The sequence below is a fragment of the Amblyraja radiata genome, chromosome 20 (assembly GCF_010909765.2).
Source record: "Amblyraja radiata isolate CabotCenter1 chromosome 20, sAmbRad1.1.pri, whole genome shotgun sequence".
Taxonomy (NCBI): domain Eukaryota; kingdom Metazoa; phylum Chordata; class Chondrichthyes; order Rajiformes; family Rajidae; genus Amblyraja; species Amblyraja radiata.
In genome coordinates this window covers 43,367,290-43,381,834 of record NC_045975.1, presented here as the reverse complement: position 1 = coordinate 43,381,834, position 14,545 = coordinate 43,367,290, and the positions used below count along the sequence as shown (strand labels likewise).

Sequence of the window (14,545 nt, the reverse complement as noted above, 5' to 3'; positions counted from 1 at the left end):
CATACAGTATATTTAACACGTACTAAAAAAACACCAAAGAAGACAGGGACAGACAGACTGTTGGCGAGGCAGCCATTAAGCTAACTAGTAAGACACTGGGAAGGTGGAACAGATAATTAAGTACATTGTAATGATCTACATGACCTACCTTCAGAGATTGCAGATTAGAATATCAGAGTGCTGGAGCTGTGTGTATAATTCTGGTCATTACCCTGTAGGAATGAAATTATAGTATAAGAGAAGGTGCAAATGAAGGTTATGTTTTTTTTTGCCAAGGCTGGAGAATATTTTATGACCTGCATCAACTGAGTTTTTCATTTGTTTTCAAACAAAGTAGATTAAGGAGGGTGAAAGGAAAGGACCTACTTTCCTTGACAGATTGATATTGGGAGGATATAGACATTTGTCGGTGGTAAGCATTGAGAATTTTGTTTCACCCAGAGAGGATGATGATTCTGGAATTCACCAAATAACACTTGCAAGACAATGGAGGGTAGCGATTGGAGACCACATGGGAGCAACCTGAACAGCACATCTTTTGCCAGCATCAAATGACCTCTTCCTCATTTCTATTATTTTATGGAAAAATTGGCTGAAATTAGAGTATTAAAAAATGTACCCAATAGAGTTCATAGTCTCAAATATTGTGGTTGGGAACTACTTCTGTTTAACAATCCCCCATCCCCTGCCACTACCGTTTCTCCTCCAAGTCCTGTGAGTGTTGAGCAGTTTGAAGCCCTGGTGGATATCTCAAGCCTTCTGGCACGGCTTGAACAGCACATTACTTGTACTTTGATGGTGAATTCCACGTGGTTAGACCTGGCATAGGAACAAGAAGCTCATTCATTTGAAAATAATATGCTAGCTGTATGCGAGAGGGGCAAATATAAGATAATGCACAATTTCTGAACTAACTAGATTTGTTTTGAATTACATTATGGATATTTGTTAAGACTTAAATGTTTCTGACATTCAGTCGTGTTCAAAGCCTTTTACAGCTCTCTGAGCCATAGACTAAGCCAACTGAAAAAGCTGTCAACATTTTTCAGCCTTTGGTTGGCACAGCTCACCAGCAGGACAGCATTACGTTATGCAAAGCCCTCCTGTGATGCAGGACTTCAGCAGCACAATGTTGACATTGGATCCAGAAAACACAAATGCATTATCCATGTTGAATGTGTGGTTAATTTCTGCCAGTAAGGTTTGGCTGATATCCTCTGTAATAGTTGCACCAGAAAACTGTTATTTTGTATCCAGAAATGCTTTAAGTGCATTTTTAAAAAGTGTAAAAATGGCATTTGTAGTTACCACTTTCAAGTGCTTTTTTTTGAGAGTCCAAACATTGCTAAATGATCAACAAAAGATTTAGCAACAACCAAAATCTAACTTTGGACTAAACTCAACGATGAAAAATATACTACTTTACGTACTGTTGGGTCTTTTTTATAGCTAGACTGTGAAAAAAGGTTAATTTGCTTATTGTGATAATTTCACTTAGCGACACACACACACACACACACACACACACACACACACACACACACACACACACACACACACGTGTGTGTAGGAAGGAACTGGAGATGCTGATTTAAACCAAAGATACACAAGTAATTGCGAGTTTATTGGAAATTTAATATTAAATTGAAGATAGAAACAAAAAGCTGGAGTAACTCAGCGGGTCAGGCAGCGTCTCTGGTGAAAAGGAATAGATGACGTTTCGGGTCAAAACGTCACCTATTCCTTTTCTCCAGAGATACTGTGACCCGCTGAGTTACTCCAGATTTTTGTGTCTATCATTGATTTATATCTATTGTATATATTAATGACTCAATTTTAACTTCATGAAAATATGTGAAATTATCAGGGAAACATTGAAAAATAAGTTACAAAACCCATCTGACAAATACATTTAAAATCATTTCTAGATTCTGACAGTGGAATATCTCCAGGCCGGATTGCCTATATATTTTCCAGAAGTTGTACTATTACTGACGACAGCTACAGTTGCCTCGCATCAAACATCCCAGCTCTGGAGTTGATGGCACTTTATGTTGCAGCTGCCATGCATGATTATGATCATCCTGGGCGTACCAATGCATTCTTAGTGGCAACAAATGCACCTCAAGTAAGTGCGTCTGACCAAATATAGATTTAATGTGAATTCATTAAGACATTTCTTAAACTATCAGGTGTGAGCCTTTCTAAGTCAGAGCAGGTTCAGACTAAGTGTTCAACTTTCTCTGGATGTGAAATTAAATAAATTTATTAAAATGTAATGGGTAGTCCTGTTTTAACATTCCAACATTAGCTTAAGTTATTGGTCTGATCTTTAACTTACAAATTTTAAATAGTGCCCACTTTGGTTAAAAGAACAAAATGTTTTTCATCAAATACAATAGCAGCAAGACCCATTCTTAATAATTCTAATGTGGCTCAATCTATATTTAATTTTAAAGGAATCTTCACGTAAAAATTATATTTAACATTTACTTGAAGGTAGTTATAGCTATGAGACATGATATGGAAAATGAAAATTGTCAGTTTTGAACAGAAATATGTTTACACTCGATGAACGTGTGTTTCAATTTATTCTCTCCGTTCTGCATATTATTGATCCGGTATTTGCATTATGTTATTTATTTCAAGTTAATTTACATTTGCTCTACAAATTTCCAATGCTTAATGCTAATTCAGAAGCAGAAGTAAACTGAATGTTGCATTGATAGCTTCTTCCTATTTACAGCTGTGAATCTTACTGGGAGCTTTTTTTTTACTGTTCAATATAATGATGAATAACATTTTTTTTAAATTCTGAGAATATGTAGCTAATTCAGAATAAGTTTGAGAATTTGTGTTTTTAACTCTTCAAGCCAATAATTTAACTCGTGAGAAAAGCTCTGTTATATAACTATTTTAACAGAAGTTGAAATTTCAGTATGTTGGGAATAATCCATCAGCTAATAATAGGAATGTTACAAAATTTTGAGATTTAATATATCAAGTCTGCGATTTATCCCATCAAATAAAGCATAAAAATAAGTTTAATTTGACACCTAATTCACTTTCATATCTCAAGTATTTAAAAAGTTATGGCCATTTTCATACTCGGAAATTAGCATCTTGTTCCCTATTGATTTTCTATGGACATAACAAAAAAGCTGTGATCGTGGACAGTCAAAAGCACATAACTTTCTTAAAAATTAAGAGAACTGAATGAAATTTTCAGTTATCATAGATTGAAGCATTCTGAAACAAATATAAAATAATCTTACTTGGATGACCTGAAATTAAAGCATATAATTAGTTAGTTACCCAATTGTAGCTAATTTCAAACTTCAATTACTAGATCTAAACTTCTATCCATTTCTTAATAAATGATTAACATTTTTAAATAGCCTAAGTGTCCAAATAATATTCACAAATAATTCACAATAAAACATGATTTTTAAATCTCATTTACATTAATTTATAGGCCAAATGGAAGGAATTTAGTGTTCAATTGCTGTAAATTAAAGTCCATTTAAATCAGCTTTCTAGTGGGATCCTGTGAACGCGCTGGTTTAGAACGTTCACATTGCGGTAGATTTGTGCCCTCAAATGCCCAGAAAAATACTGCGGGATATAATGGGCCCCAAATTAGCTACTCGCAACATTAAACTTTGTATAAAGGGATCTTAAGAAGCCCTTTTTAACGTAAAAATAAACAGCCTACCTTCCGTTTTCCCCTGTATGAGATCTGGCCCGTTGTCGGCGGTCGCGGGTTTAGAGGTTAATTTTTAACCTACTATAACATATAACATATAACATATAACAATTACAGCACGGAAACAGGCCATCTCGGCCCTACAAGTCCGCGCCGAACAATTTTTTTCTTCTTTTTTTTCCCTTAGTCCCACCTGCCTGCACTCATACCATAACCCTCCATTCCCTTCTCATCCATATGCCTATCCAATTTATTCTTAAATGATACCAACGAACCTGCCGCCACCACTTCCACTGGAAGCTCATTCCACACCGCTACCACTCTCTGAGTAAAGAAGTTCCCCCTCATGTTACCCCTAAACTTCTGTCCCTTAATTCTGAAGTCATGTCCTCTGGTTTGAATCTTCCCTATTCTCAAAGGGAAAAGCTTGATCACATCAACTCTGTCTATCCCTCTCATCATTTTAAAGACCTCTATCAAGTCCCCCCTTAACCTTCTGCGCTCCAGAGAATAAAGACCTAACTTATTCAACCTATCTCTGTAACTTAGTTGTTGAAACCCAGGCAACATTCTAGTAAATCTCCTCTGTACTCTCTCTATTTTGTTGACATCCTTCCTATAATTGGGCGACCAAAATTGTACACCATACTCCAGATTTGGTCTCACCAATGCCTTGTACAATTTTAACATTACATCCCAGCTTCTATACTCAATGCTCTGATTTATAAAGGCTAGCATACCAAAAGCTTTCTTTACCACCCTATCTACATGAGATTCCACCTTCAAAGAACTATGCACGGTTATTCCCAGATCCCTCTGTTCAACTAACAAGTAAAGAAAACCCTTAAAACTAAAAATAGCTCCAGCTACGGAATCTTCCAGCGATTTTTCATTAATAATTAACTAGGCTGAAAAACCTCGATTTGAACAGCCTAGGGAAAATCGCGTTTTAAACCCGCCCCCCTCTAAACGGCGCCAAAATCGCGCACACGGGCTGGGACAGATTTTCAGCGATCTTCAGGTAGGCTTTGCAACATACCTACTAATAATATGGTTGTGTTTGAGATCTTCTTCTGTTAGATTGAATTGGCTTTAGTACATTCCAATGCAGAGGCAAAGAGATCTAACTAAAGCTATATGGGGAAAGAAGAAAGTAAATGGTTGAACTGGGTGAAGTGAGACTGAAAAATAGTGAGGATAGGAATATGTACAATTCAATATCTATATATTACTAAAACTCTCGTCTTGTTTCTATCTTTGTTTGTGATTGTTATCCCATGTGATTCTGGAACTACGCCAAAACGGTACACGGGAGCGCTAACATTTTTGCACCACCTTTTTGTCCCGTGGCCGTTCCTGTCAACTTTCCTTCAGATTTGATGTTATATTTCAAAAATTATTGATATTCACAAGTTTCAAAAAGCCCAGTTTGAGAAGAATAACTGACTGCTGGGACGACAGATGGCACAATGGGCTAAGTGTTCGGCTGGCGACCGGAAGGTAGCCGGTTCGAATCCCGCTTGGAGTGCATACTGTCGTTGTGTCCTTGGGCAAGACACTTCACCCACCTTTGCCTGTGTGTGAATGTGTGTGAGTGATTGGTGGTGGTCGGAGGGGCCGTAGGCGCAGAATGGCAGCCACGCTTCCGTCAGTCTGCCCCAGGGCAGCTGTGGCTACAGAAGTAGCTTACCGCCACCGAGTGTGACTGAGGAGTGAATGAATAATGCGATGTAAAGCGCCTTGAGTATTAGAAAGGCGCTATATAAATCCCATCCATTATTATTATTATTATTGCTGTGAGTTTTCTGGCAGCTTCCAGTGATGATGTCACAATGGCATCTCACAGTCCACCAATCACAGTGGGATCTCATTTACATACGCTGCCGTGAACATTCCACATGCTGGCAGTTGAAGCTATGACGTCACAATGGGATCTCAGTCCTCCACCTGACAAGAATTTTCCTTGTGGGGGATGATGGTGGTGATTGGCTCCAGGGGGGCTCCTGTATTATTGCAAGGATTGGTTGGCATTTTACAAAAAAAGATTTCAGTGCTTTCCTCCCCCGACGCCACCCTCCCCCCACGTGGGGACGATTGATTGCCTCTGTAAATCGTAATGGGATCTCAGCCACACGCTGCCATGAACATTCCAACAACAGAAAATGACATCACAATGTGATCTCTGCTTCCAATACACAAGCCACGAGAGTTGACAGTGGGGGATGGGAGGAGAGGAAATGTTATTTAAAAATTGTCTTTAGTGGGGGAGTGCGAAAGGGGTAAGGTGAGGGAGGGAGTGGCTGAGGGTAGGTGAAAAGGAGAGGGAGGAAGAGGTGACTGCAAGACCAGTTTCAAGGGGAGTAATCCTTCCCACGTGGGAAGGATTGATTGGCTCCAGGGAGTGCCGATGCCGACCCAAAAGTCGCATATTCCTGTAGAGATTTATCTGGTGGTCAAAAAACTGCTTACCTGAAAATTTCGGCCTTTATTTCTCAAGTTTTTAATCAAAATGTTCAAACATTTCAAATGACTTACAAAATGAAACTGCTTTGCCTGATGACGTCACAATGGCCGCACGTTGTGTTCACACGATGCGAGTCACGTCGCCCGGCTGCGCCGCTCGCAAGACCTTTGAAAAAAACCCAAGCTGTCTCCTTGCTCGTCACCCCCAGACCACCCATTCTCGGGTCCTGACTGCAGCCTGAAGCCGGGAGCGAGGATCGGGAACCAACCCCCGACCCTTCAAATTCTACACCCCTCCCTCTCTGCCACACCGCTCCCTCTCTGCCTCCTCACGCTCCCCCTCGCCCGGCTCTCTCTCCACCCCTCCCCCCCCCCCCCATTTCTGTGCCTCTATTTCACTCTCTGTTTCACTCTCTGTGTCCCTCTCTGTGTCCCTCTCTGTGTCCCTCTCTGTGTCCCTCTCTGTGTCCCCCTCTGTGTCCCCCTCTGTGTCCCCCTCTGTGTCCCTCGCTGACCCTCGCCGTGCCTCTGTGACCCTCGCCGTGCCTCTGTGACCCTCCCGTGCCTCTGTGTCCCTCTCTCTCTCTCTCTATCCCCCTCCCTCTCTAGCCATGCCTGCGAGTTGGGGGCTATGCGTGAGTGGATAGGGTGGGGGATGGGTAAAAGGAGTGATTGAATAATATGAATATAATATCAATGGGGGTGATTAGTCTGTGTGTGTGGGTGGAGGGGTTAGTGTGTGTGTGTAAGGGGTTGGTTAGTGTGTGTGTGACAACCGCGCGTTGAGGGGACAGGACCCAACGGGTCCCACTTGGTCTAGTCTATATTACTAAAACTCTGTTCTTGACCGGTTTTGGCTTTCTGTGCTGCGGTTTCCGAGAGTACGCCGCCACCTACGGCCGTCATTTTTGACCACCTCGTTCAGAGCCCCCCTCCGCCGCATGTGTGCCGAGGATTTTTCCTGTCGATGAAAATTGACAGATATTAATGTTTTTACAACATTCGCCATTCTCTCTGCTGCCCCCGCTGGAGGGAGAGGGAGGGAATATAAAACCAGGAAGTGGTGTGCCTCAATCAGTCTCTGCAAGTGGTGTGCCTCAATCAGTCTCTGCAAGTGGTGTGCCTCAATCAGTCTCTGCAAGTGGTGTGCCTCAATCAGTCTCTGCAAGTGGTGTGCCTCAATCAGAGCTTTGAATGACACTGACAAATGTCTACAGCACTGAGTACCCTTAATTTGGTTTGAAAATGAAAATATGGTTAGAGGTTAAAAAAGCACTGCCTGCAAATGGTTGTTTGGGTTGAAAAAGGCACTCTCTCTCCCCCCCTCCCTCTCCCCTTCCCCCCCCTCCCTCTCCCCTTCCCCCCCTCCCTCTCCCTTCCCCCCCTCCCTCTCCTCCCCCCCCTCTCCTCCCCCCTCCTCCATCTCCTCTCCCCCCCTCCCTCTCCTCTCCCCCCCTCCCTCTCCTCTTCCCCCCTCCCTCTCCTCCCCCCCTCTCTCTCCTCCCCCCCTCCCTCTCCTCCCCCCCTCACTCTCCTCCCTCCCCTCTCCTCCCTCCCCTCTCCCCCTCCTCTCCCCCTCCCCCCCCCTCCCCCTCTCCCCCCCTCCCCCCCCCCCCCCCCCCCCCCCCCCCCTCTCCCCTCCTCTCCTCTCCTCCCCTCTCTTCTCCTCTCCTCCCCTCTCCTCCCCTCCCCTCTCCTCTCCTCCCCTCTCCTCTTCCCTCCCTCTCCTCTTCCCTCCCTCTCCTCTTCCCTCCCTCTCCTCCCCCCCCTCCCTCTCTTCTCCCCCTCCCTCTCCTCTCCCCCCTCCCTCTCCTCTCCCCCCCTCCCTCTCCTCTTCCCCCTCCCTCTCCTCTCCCCCCTCCCTCTCCTCTCCCCCTCCCTCTCCTCTCCCCCTCCCTCTCCTCTCTCCCCCCTCTCCTCTCCCCCCCTCTCCTCCTCCCCCCCTCTCCTCCTCCCCCCCTCTCCTCCTCCCCCCTCTCCTCCAATCCCCCCCCTCCTCTCCTCCCCCCCTGTCCTCCTCTCCTCCTCCCCCCCTCTCCTCCCCCCCCTCTCTCTCCCCCCCTCTCCTCCTCCCCCCCCTCTCCTCCCCCCCCCCTCTCTCCCCCCCCCCCTCTCCTCCGCCCCCTCTCTCTCTCTCTCTCCCCCCTCCTCCCCTCTATTAGCGTGAGTGCGGGGAGGGGTAGTTAGTGTGTGATGCTGCATGCCGCCTCCCCCCCCCACAACCGCACGTTGGGGGAACAGACCCAACGGGTCTGCACTTGGTCTAGTATATTACTAAAAGTCTCGTCTTGTTTGCGTGTGTGGCTGTGATCGAGTGGGTTCAAGGAACTATGCCAAAACGGTACACAATAGCGTGAACATTTTTGCACCACCTTACTCACCATTGATCTGTGCTTTACTTCTAGCTGTCGGTTGATTCAGTGGATAAATGGCTAATTCTTTAAAGATAAGATTCATTTCATTTATAGTTGCATTTAAAAAAAACAGACTTCGCGATTTTTATAAACATTGACTTTATTCGAAACCTTCCGTTTTCATTAACGACTAACAGTGTAATTAGCTAATTTTAAGGTTTGATTTGGCTATGTATTTAGTGGGGGAGTGTGAAAGGAGAGAGGTGAGGGAGGGAGTGACTTAAGGTAGGGAAAAGGAGAGAGGGAGAGGGGAGGAGGAGGGAGGGTGAAGACGAGGGAGCGGGAGCGTATGAGCCGCGCCTGCGCAGTTTGGGGCTATGGGTGATTATTGCGTTGGGAAACGGGTTGCATTGGGGGAATGGGTACATCACAATGGAGTCTCATTTAGCCGATGCCACCCCCCCCCCCCCCCATGTGGGGACGATTAATTGCCTCTGTAAATTCCAGAATTTTCCTTTTGGGGGGGGATGATGAGGGTGACTGGCTCCGGGGGGTGGGGCACCTGTCTCTGGGGTGAGCGCCGAAGTCTTGCCACAACCCCCCCCCCACACATACACACATATCGGTACAATTGATTGACTCCGCAAATTCCAGAATTTTCCTTGTGGTGGGTGATGTAGGTGATTGGCTCGGGGGGCACCTGTCTCCGGGGTGGACGCCCCCCCCCCCCGCGCGTTGGGTGACGGGCCCAACTGGTCCCACTTGGTCTAGTTTTTTATTAAATCCAATAGAAACTGAAGATTTTATAAGATTAATTAAGTGTTGATATCCATACTGTATTGTAATAATGTAGCATTTTCATGATATGATATTTGAAGCTCAATAAATGCAGTTGTTATTTGTGATGTGTGCCTTTTACTAATTATTAAAACTAATCGTTGCAATAATTTCCAGGCTGTCCTGTACAATGACAGATCTGTCTTGGAGAATCATCATTCTGCTGCCGCATGGAACCTATTTATGTCTCGTTCGGAGTTCAACTTCTTGGCAAATCTAGATCATGTTGAGTTCAAACGGTTTCGTTTCTTGGTGATTGAAGCAATTTTGGCAACTGATCTGAAAAAACATTTTGACTTCCTTGCCGAGTTTAACTCCAAGGTTTGTATAGTTGGCAAACTATCTGCAAGAAAAAATTGCTCGGGTGTAAGTGAGCTCTGCAAGAAACAAATTATTTCAGTTTATTAACGCCATACATTTTCTATATTTTCAAATCTAATCACAGACAGGGATCATGTTAATTAAAGTGCATGATACATGCCATAGAGCCCAAAGTTGTGGCAATTTCTCAAATAAAGAAATCAAGGAAGTCTGCTATGATAGGCAAATGGTCCAACCATCATCCTATCAAAAAAAAACCCTCATGTATTCACCAAGGTTACCAGACTTTGTCCCATCCCTCCTCTTTTCCAGCTTTATTCCCTTCCCACAACAACCAGTCTGAAGAAGTGTCCTGACTTGAACATTACATTGTTCTCCAGAGATGCTGCCTGACAAGCTGAGTTACTCCAGCACTTTGTCTTCTTCCAAACTAGCATCTGCAGTTCCTTACTTTTGCAGTCAATTACACCTGTTGAAGGTGGCAGTCTTAAGGGCCTGTCCCACTTTCACGACCTAATTCACGATCTTTTTTACTCGTGAACATTTTTCGTCAGGCTAGAAAAATGCCCCGACCTACTTGATGCCACGAGTACCTATGACTAGCATCACGACCTACCTACGACCTCCTACGACCTCGTGACGACCATGCTGCGAGTATGAGTCGAGGGCAACATCGGCAGAGGTCGTGAAAGTGGGACAGGCCCTTTAGTTCACTGACTCTAAACTCTGGGAAATGATATTGGATTGACTAAATTGGGATTGGAGTAGGAATGGTTGACATGAGGTTAACTATAACACAACATGAGCAAGGCTTGAACAGGGTATTATTATTCTTCATGCTTTAGTACTCAACTGGAGTTGGGTATGCTTTCTGCAACGTTGGAAAGTGCACAGTGAGATCTTTCTACTGTGACAGCTGCCATTAAGACCAACAATTAAACAACAGATTTAACTCCAACAGTATTTTGGTTTTCTTCTTGTGACCATAACAATGTTTGAAAGCTTTATAGTGGAAGATTTGGTATTAAATTGTTATTGAATTAGGTTAAACAGGTATTATTGGCTGTTCTGACACAGATAAATGAAGTTAACAATGCAGGAATCGATTGGACCAATGAGAATGATCGTTTATTAGTGTGCCAGGTGTGCATTAAACTGGCTGATATCAACGGTCCCGCCAAGAGAAGGGAACTGCATCTACAATGGACAGAAGGCATTGTCAACGAATTCTATGAACAGGTAAATGTCAGCTACTTTCCTCTTTTCCAAGACACATAGGCTTATCTTCATTACTACTGATGCAGTGTTTAGTTTAGAGATAAAGCACGGAAACATGCCCTTTGGCCAACCGAGTCTGCAACGACCAGAGTTCCCCGCACACAGGCAGTGTACTACACACACTAGGGACAATTTACAACTTAGTCAACCTGCAAACCTGGACGTCTTTGGAGTGTGGGAGGAAGCTGGAGAAAACCCATGCAGGCCACAGGGAGAACGTACAAACTGCGCACAGACAAGCACCCGTAGTCAAGATCGAACCTGGGTCTGTGGCACTGTAAGGCAGCAACTTTATGCCACACTGCCATCCAATGAATTATGTACTGTTAAATTGCACTAATCTATAGCATAGTTTAGTTATATCTACATGTGTGTCTGCAAATATAATAGTAATTACAATCTATCCAGTGCAAATCGGTATGATACTTGTCTCGTGAAATTTGTTTCATCTTCTGACCCAAAATCTCCCCATTTAATACCAGAGGATTTCTCACATTATTTTTAATGCTATACAGGGTGATGAAGAGGCAAGCCTTGGGTTACCGATTAGCCCTTTTATGGACCGCTCTTCACCGCAGCTGGCAAGGCTGCAGGAATCTTTTATAACACATATTGTAGGGCCTCTGTGTAACTCGTATGAGGCCGCAGGATTACTGCCAGGTCAGTGGGTGGATGAAGAGGATATTGATCCAGAATGCGGCGAGGATGATGATGATGATGAGGATATGGAAGATTTCGAATCTGAAGATGAAATTGATGATGACGATCTTGATCTCCAAAGAAGTAAATATTTTTTTACTTAAAGTAAAATTCAAAGTAATAGTGAATACAACATTAACCTGCTCCTTCAAATATGTGGTGTAGCTTATATACTAAGATGGAAAAATAAAGCACATTTTTACATGATTCTTTTGCTGTTATAGAAATGTTAAATCAGTTTGTTTGTAACAGTACTAAATAAAACCTAATTGAGTCTATTTTGAAAATAAATCTAGAATAATAATTTGGTAGACTCTCTAAAATATGTATTTTCAATTTGTTTATGAGTGATTGAAAAAACAAATAAACTTTCTAATTCAATGTATTAATAGGACATAGGAGGAAGAGGAAACGGAGACAGAGAGTTTTTTGCCAGATTATGCACCACCTAACTGAGAATCATAAACTGTGGAAGAAAGTAATAGAAGATGAGGAGCATGAACAGCAACGCAAGTCAGAGCTAAATCTGCAACAGACAGATAGTTCATCCTTACCTCAAACTTCGGATGACATCCAGGTAATTGAAGAAGCGGATGAGGAGGAAGAGAAGCAACAAGCGGAGGAGCAGTAGTGCTGAGAAGATACAATGCTAAATAAATAACATAGTGCTGACATTAGAAACTGTTGTACTATGTTAAAAGGCCTTATTACTGTGAGAGGGTTCTGGCACTCACCAGGATCCCAGTCCTATGCACTTTTGCCCATGGAAAGGTTTGAGTTTGTATACCATGAATCAAAGCCCATTGTGCCATTTGGTGTCCAGATGTTTTCGTTCTGATGCTGCCTTGCAGAATAAAGAGGTGCTCAGTTTCCATGCGGTACTGGAGGATGTTGCAAAAACTTCAGCTTAGCAACTGCTGTTACCAAAGTGAACTGAAAGTTTACCATTTTCCGTTATTAAGGAGGAAGGTGGATTTTAAGCATGTATCACATGTCGGGTGGACTTGAAATCTGCAGGTTGTACCTGTCGGAGGTCAGAATGGAGTACTGCGGTAAAGAGCCTGTTATAAGGACCCTTGTTTTTGTTTCTCTCTAAAATAATCTGATTTAATGCAGGTAACAGATATCAAATCCTTGTCTCATTATATGACTGAAAGAAATGTTAGAGTGACTGAAAAATCAAGCTGCATCATTTTTCTGATGTCTTTTAATGTTGTGTACAAATTGTCTTGTTTGGTTTTTGTGCTGGAAGTACTCAGAAATGTGCAGTGGCCAAGCGTTTCAGTTTGCTCAAACTTCACCGTATCATTGTTCTGTGATAGAACACAGGGGTGATATTAATGATGAAGGGATTCCCTTTAATGGTATATTGGTTTTTTTCACTGCAACTCAGGATCCATGCAAAGCTACGAGAAGCAATGCCATTGGGGGGGACGGTGGGGAAGTCAATTGACAAGTAAAAACCTTAATCCATTTTTAGTTGGAAAGTTAAATTGACCTTTCAAGTCATGTATCATAAACAAGCTTCCTCACTTATGTATCTGCATTGCTAGTAATACAAGTTGGTTATTGCACATCATCATGCTGAAAGGCTGCTGTGTATTGCAGTCAGTATACTATGGAAATAGTATAATTGCCATATGGTTTCAGTATGATGGAATATGGCATATTGTATAATATGTGGTTCCACTATTTTCCACAATATAAATTCTAGACATTCCACAAGGGCATCGTACTGCTCCGATGTATTTATCTGCAAACTCATCCAGTGTAAAGGTGGTTGCAAAAAAATGCATGTACAGCTCTTACACAATATTTGTAAATTAGTTTAGGCTGCGGGTATGTAACTTTCTTATGCAGACTGTACAAAATAGTTACCAACAGTTGTGCACCTTTTTTTCATACCAAACAGATGTTTTCAATTATGCACAGATAACTACATTATAAAAAAAATCATCTGAAATCTTTGTATTAATGGATTGTATCAGAATGCATTTGTACATATTGAGCAGTTGATACAATTATAGAGACAGTAATTTCCTTAAGATGGTTGGAAACTTTACCCATCACCATTAGCAAGCAGATGACCTGTAACACTGACAAAAAATTGTATTGTTTCTTAATTTCTGCAACAATAGTTTGTGTGCCTTTTTACAGCCACCTACAATATTAATACCCTCTACTTCAAATTTGCTACAAGGTCATGCTGAACTGTGTCCTCTTAAATCAGAATTCTTAAATTTGTACACCGCTAATAAGCATATGATGTATCAGGCTAACTTCTCAGCGACTGATGCAGGCAAAGGCGAAGGGACTATATGGTAGTTGACTGACAAAATAAGAAAATAGTGAATCAGAATGGATGCTCCAACCAAATCTTGTGTTAGCTATGCACTAAATGCTAAAAGTTGAACACCTCATCACAGCACATTCTGTATGTAATTTATTCCATTAAAAAACTCATGATTTTTATGTCTGTATGTATGTGTATATTTTGATATATGCATATATATACAGTTTGATGGTTACTGTCCATTTTGTCTTAATTGTATTTAAATACTTTAAAAAATGTGACTAGTTACCCACATTTGCAGAAAATATTTTAGTGCAGGAAACTCCTACACCTTTTCTGGTAATATTTATGATTACTTAGAGCAAGCTATTTGCTCTATAAATTAGTATGTAATTTTTATATTGTTTTGAGTTTTTTTTAAACACTGCCTACATTTTACGATGTTAGAGCCTTTCAAACAATAGTAATATGTTACATCATTTTCTTGAATTTCCTGAAATTCTTCTTTTAATCTCTTGGAAAGGATTTTATGTACTGGGTTCTCTTATGGAAAATATAATTTCTCCATGACTTTTAAAAGTAGTTCTGTTGCGG

At 42.3% G+C, this 14,545-nt stretch overlaps 1 protein-coding gene across 2 annotated transcripts in view; it reads left to right on the top strand.

Annotated features, from left to right (window-relative positions):
• pde3b (phosphodiesterase 3B) overlaps window positions 1-14,233 on the top strand; it is a 138,729-nt gene extending 124,496 nt beyond the window's left edge. For both annotated transcript variants that reach the window (XM_033038502.1, XM_033038501.1), the window contains exons 12-16: window positions 1,929-2,128; window positions 9,478-9,681; window positions 10,759-10,920; window positions 11,475-11,742; window positions 12,051-14,233. In XM_033038502.1, the coding sequence (XP_032894393.1) occupies window positions 1,929-2,128; window positions 9,478-9,681; window positions 10,759-10,920; window positions 11,475-11,742; window positions 12,051-12,289 (1,073 nt within the window). In that variant the 3' untranslated portion in view covers window positions 12,290-14,233. The remainder of the gene's footprint in view (window positions 1-1,928; window positions 2,129-9,477; window positions 9,682-10,758; window positions 10,921-11,474; window positions 11,743-12,050) is intronic.
• The last annotated feature ends 312 nt before the right edge of the window (window positions 14,234-14,545 follow it).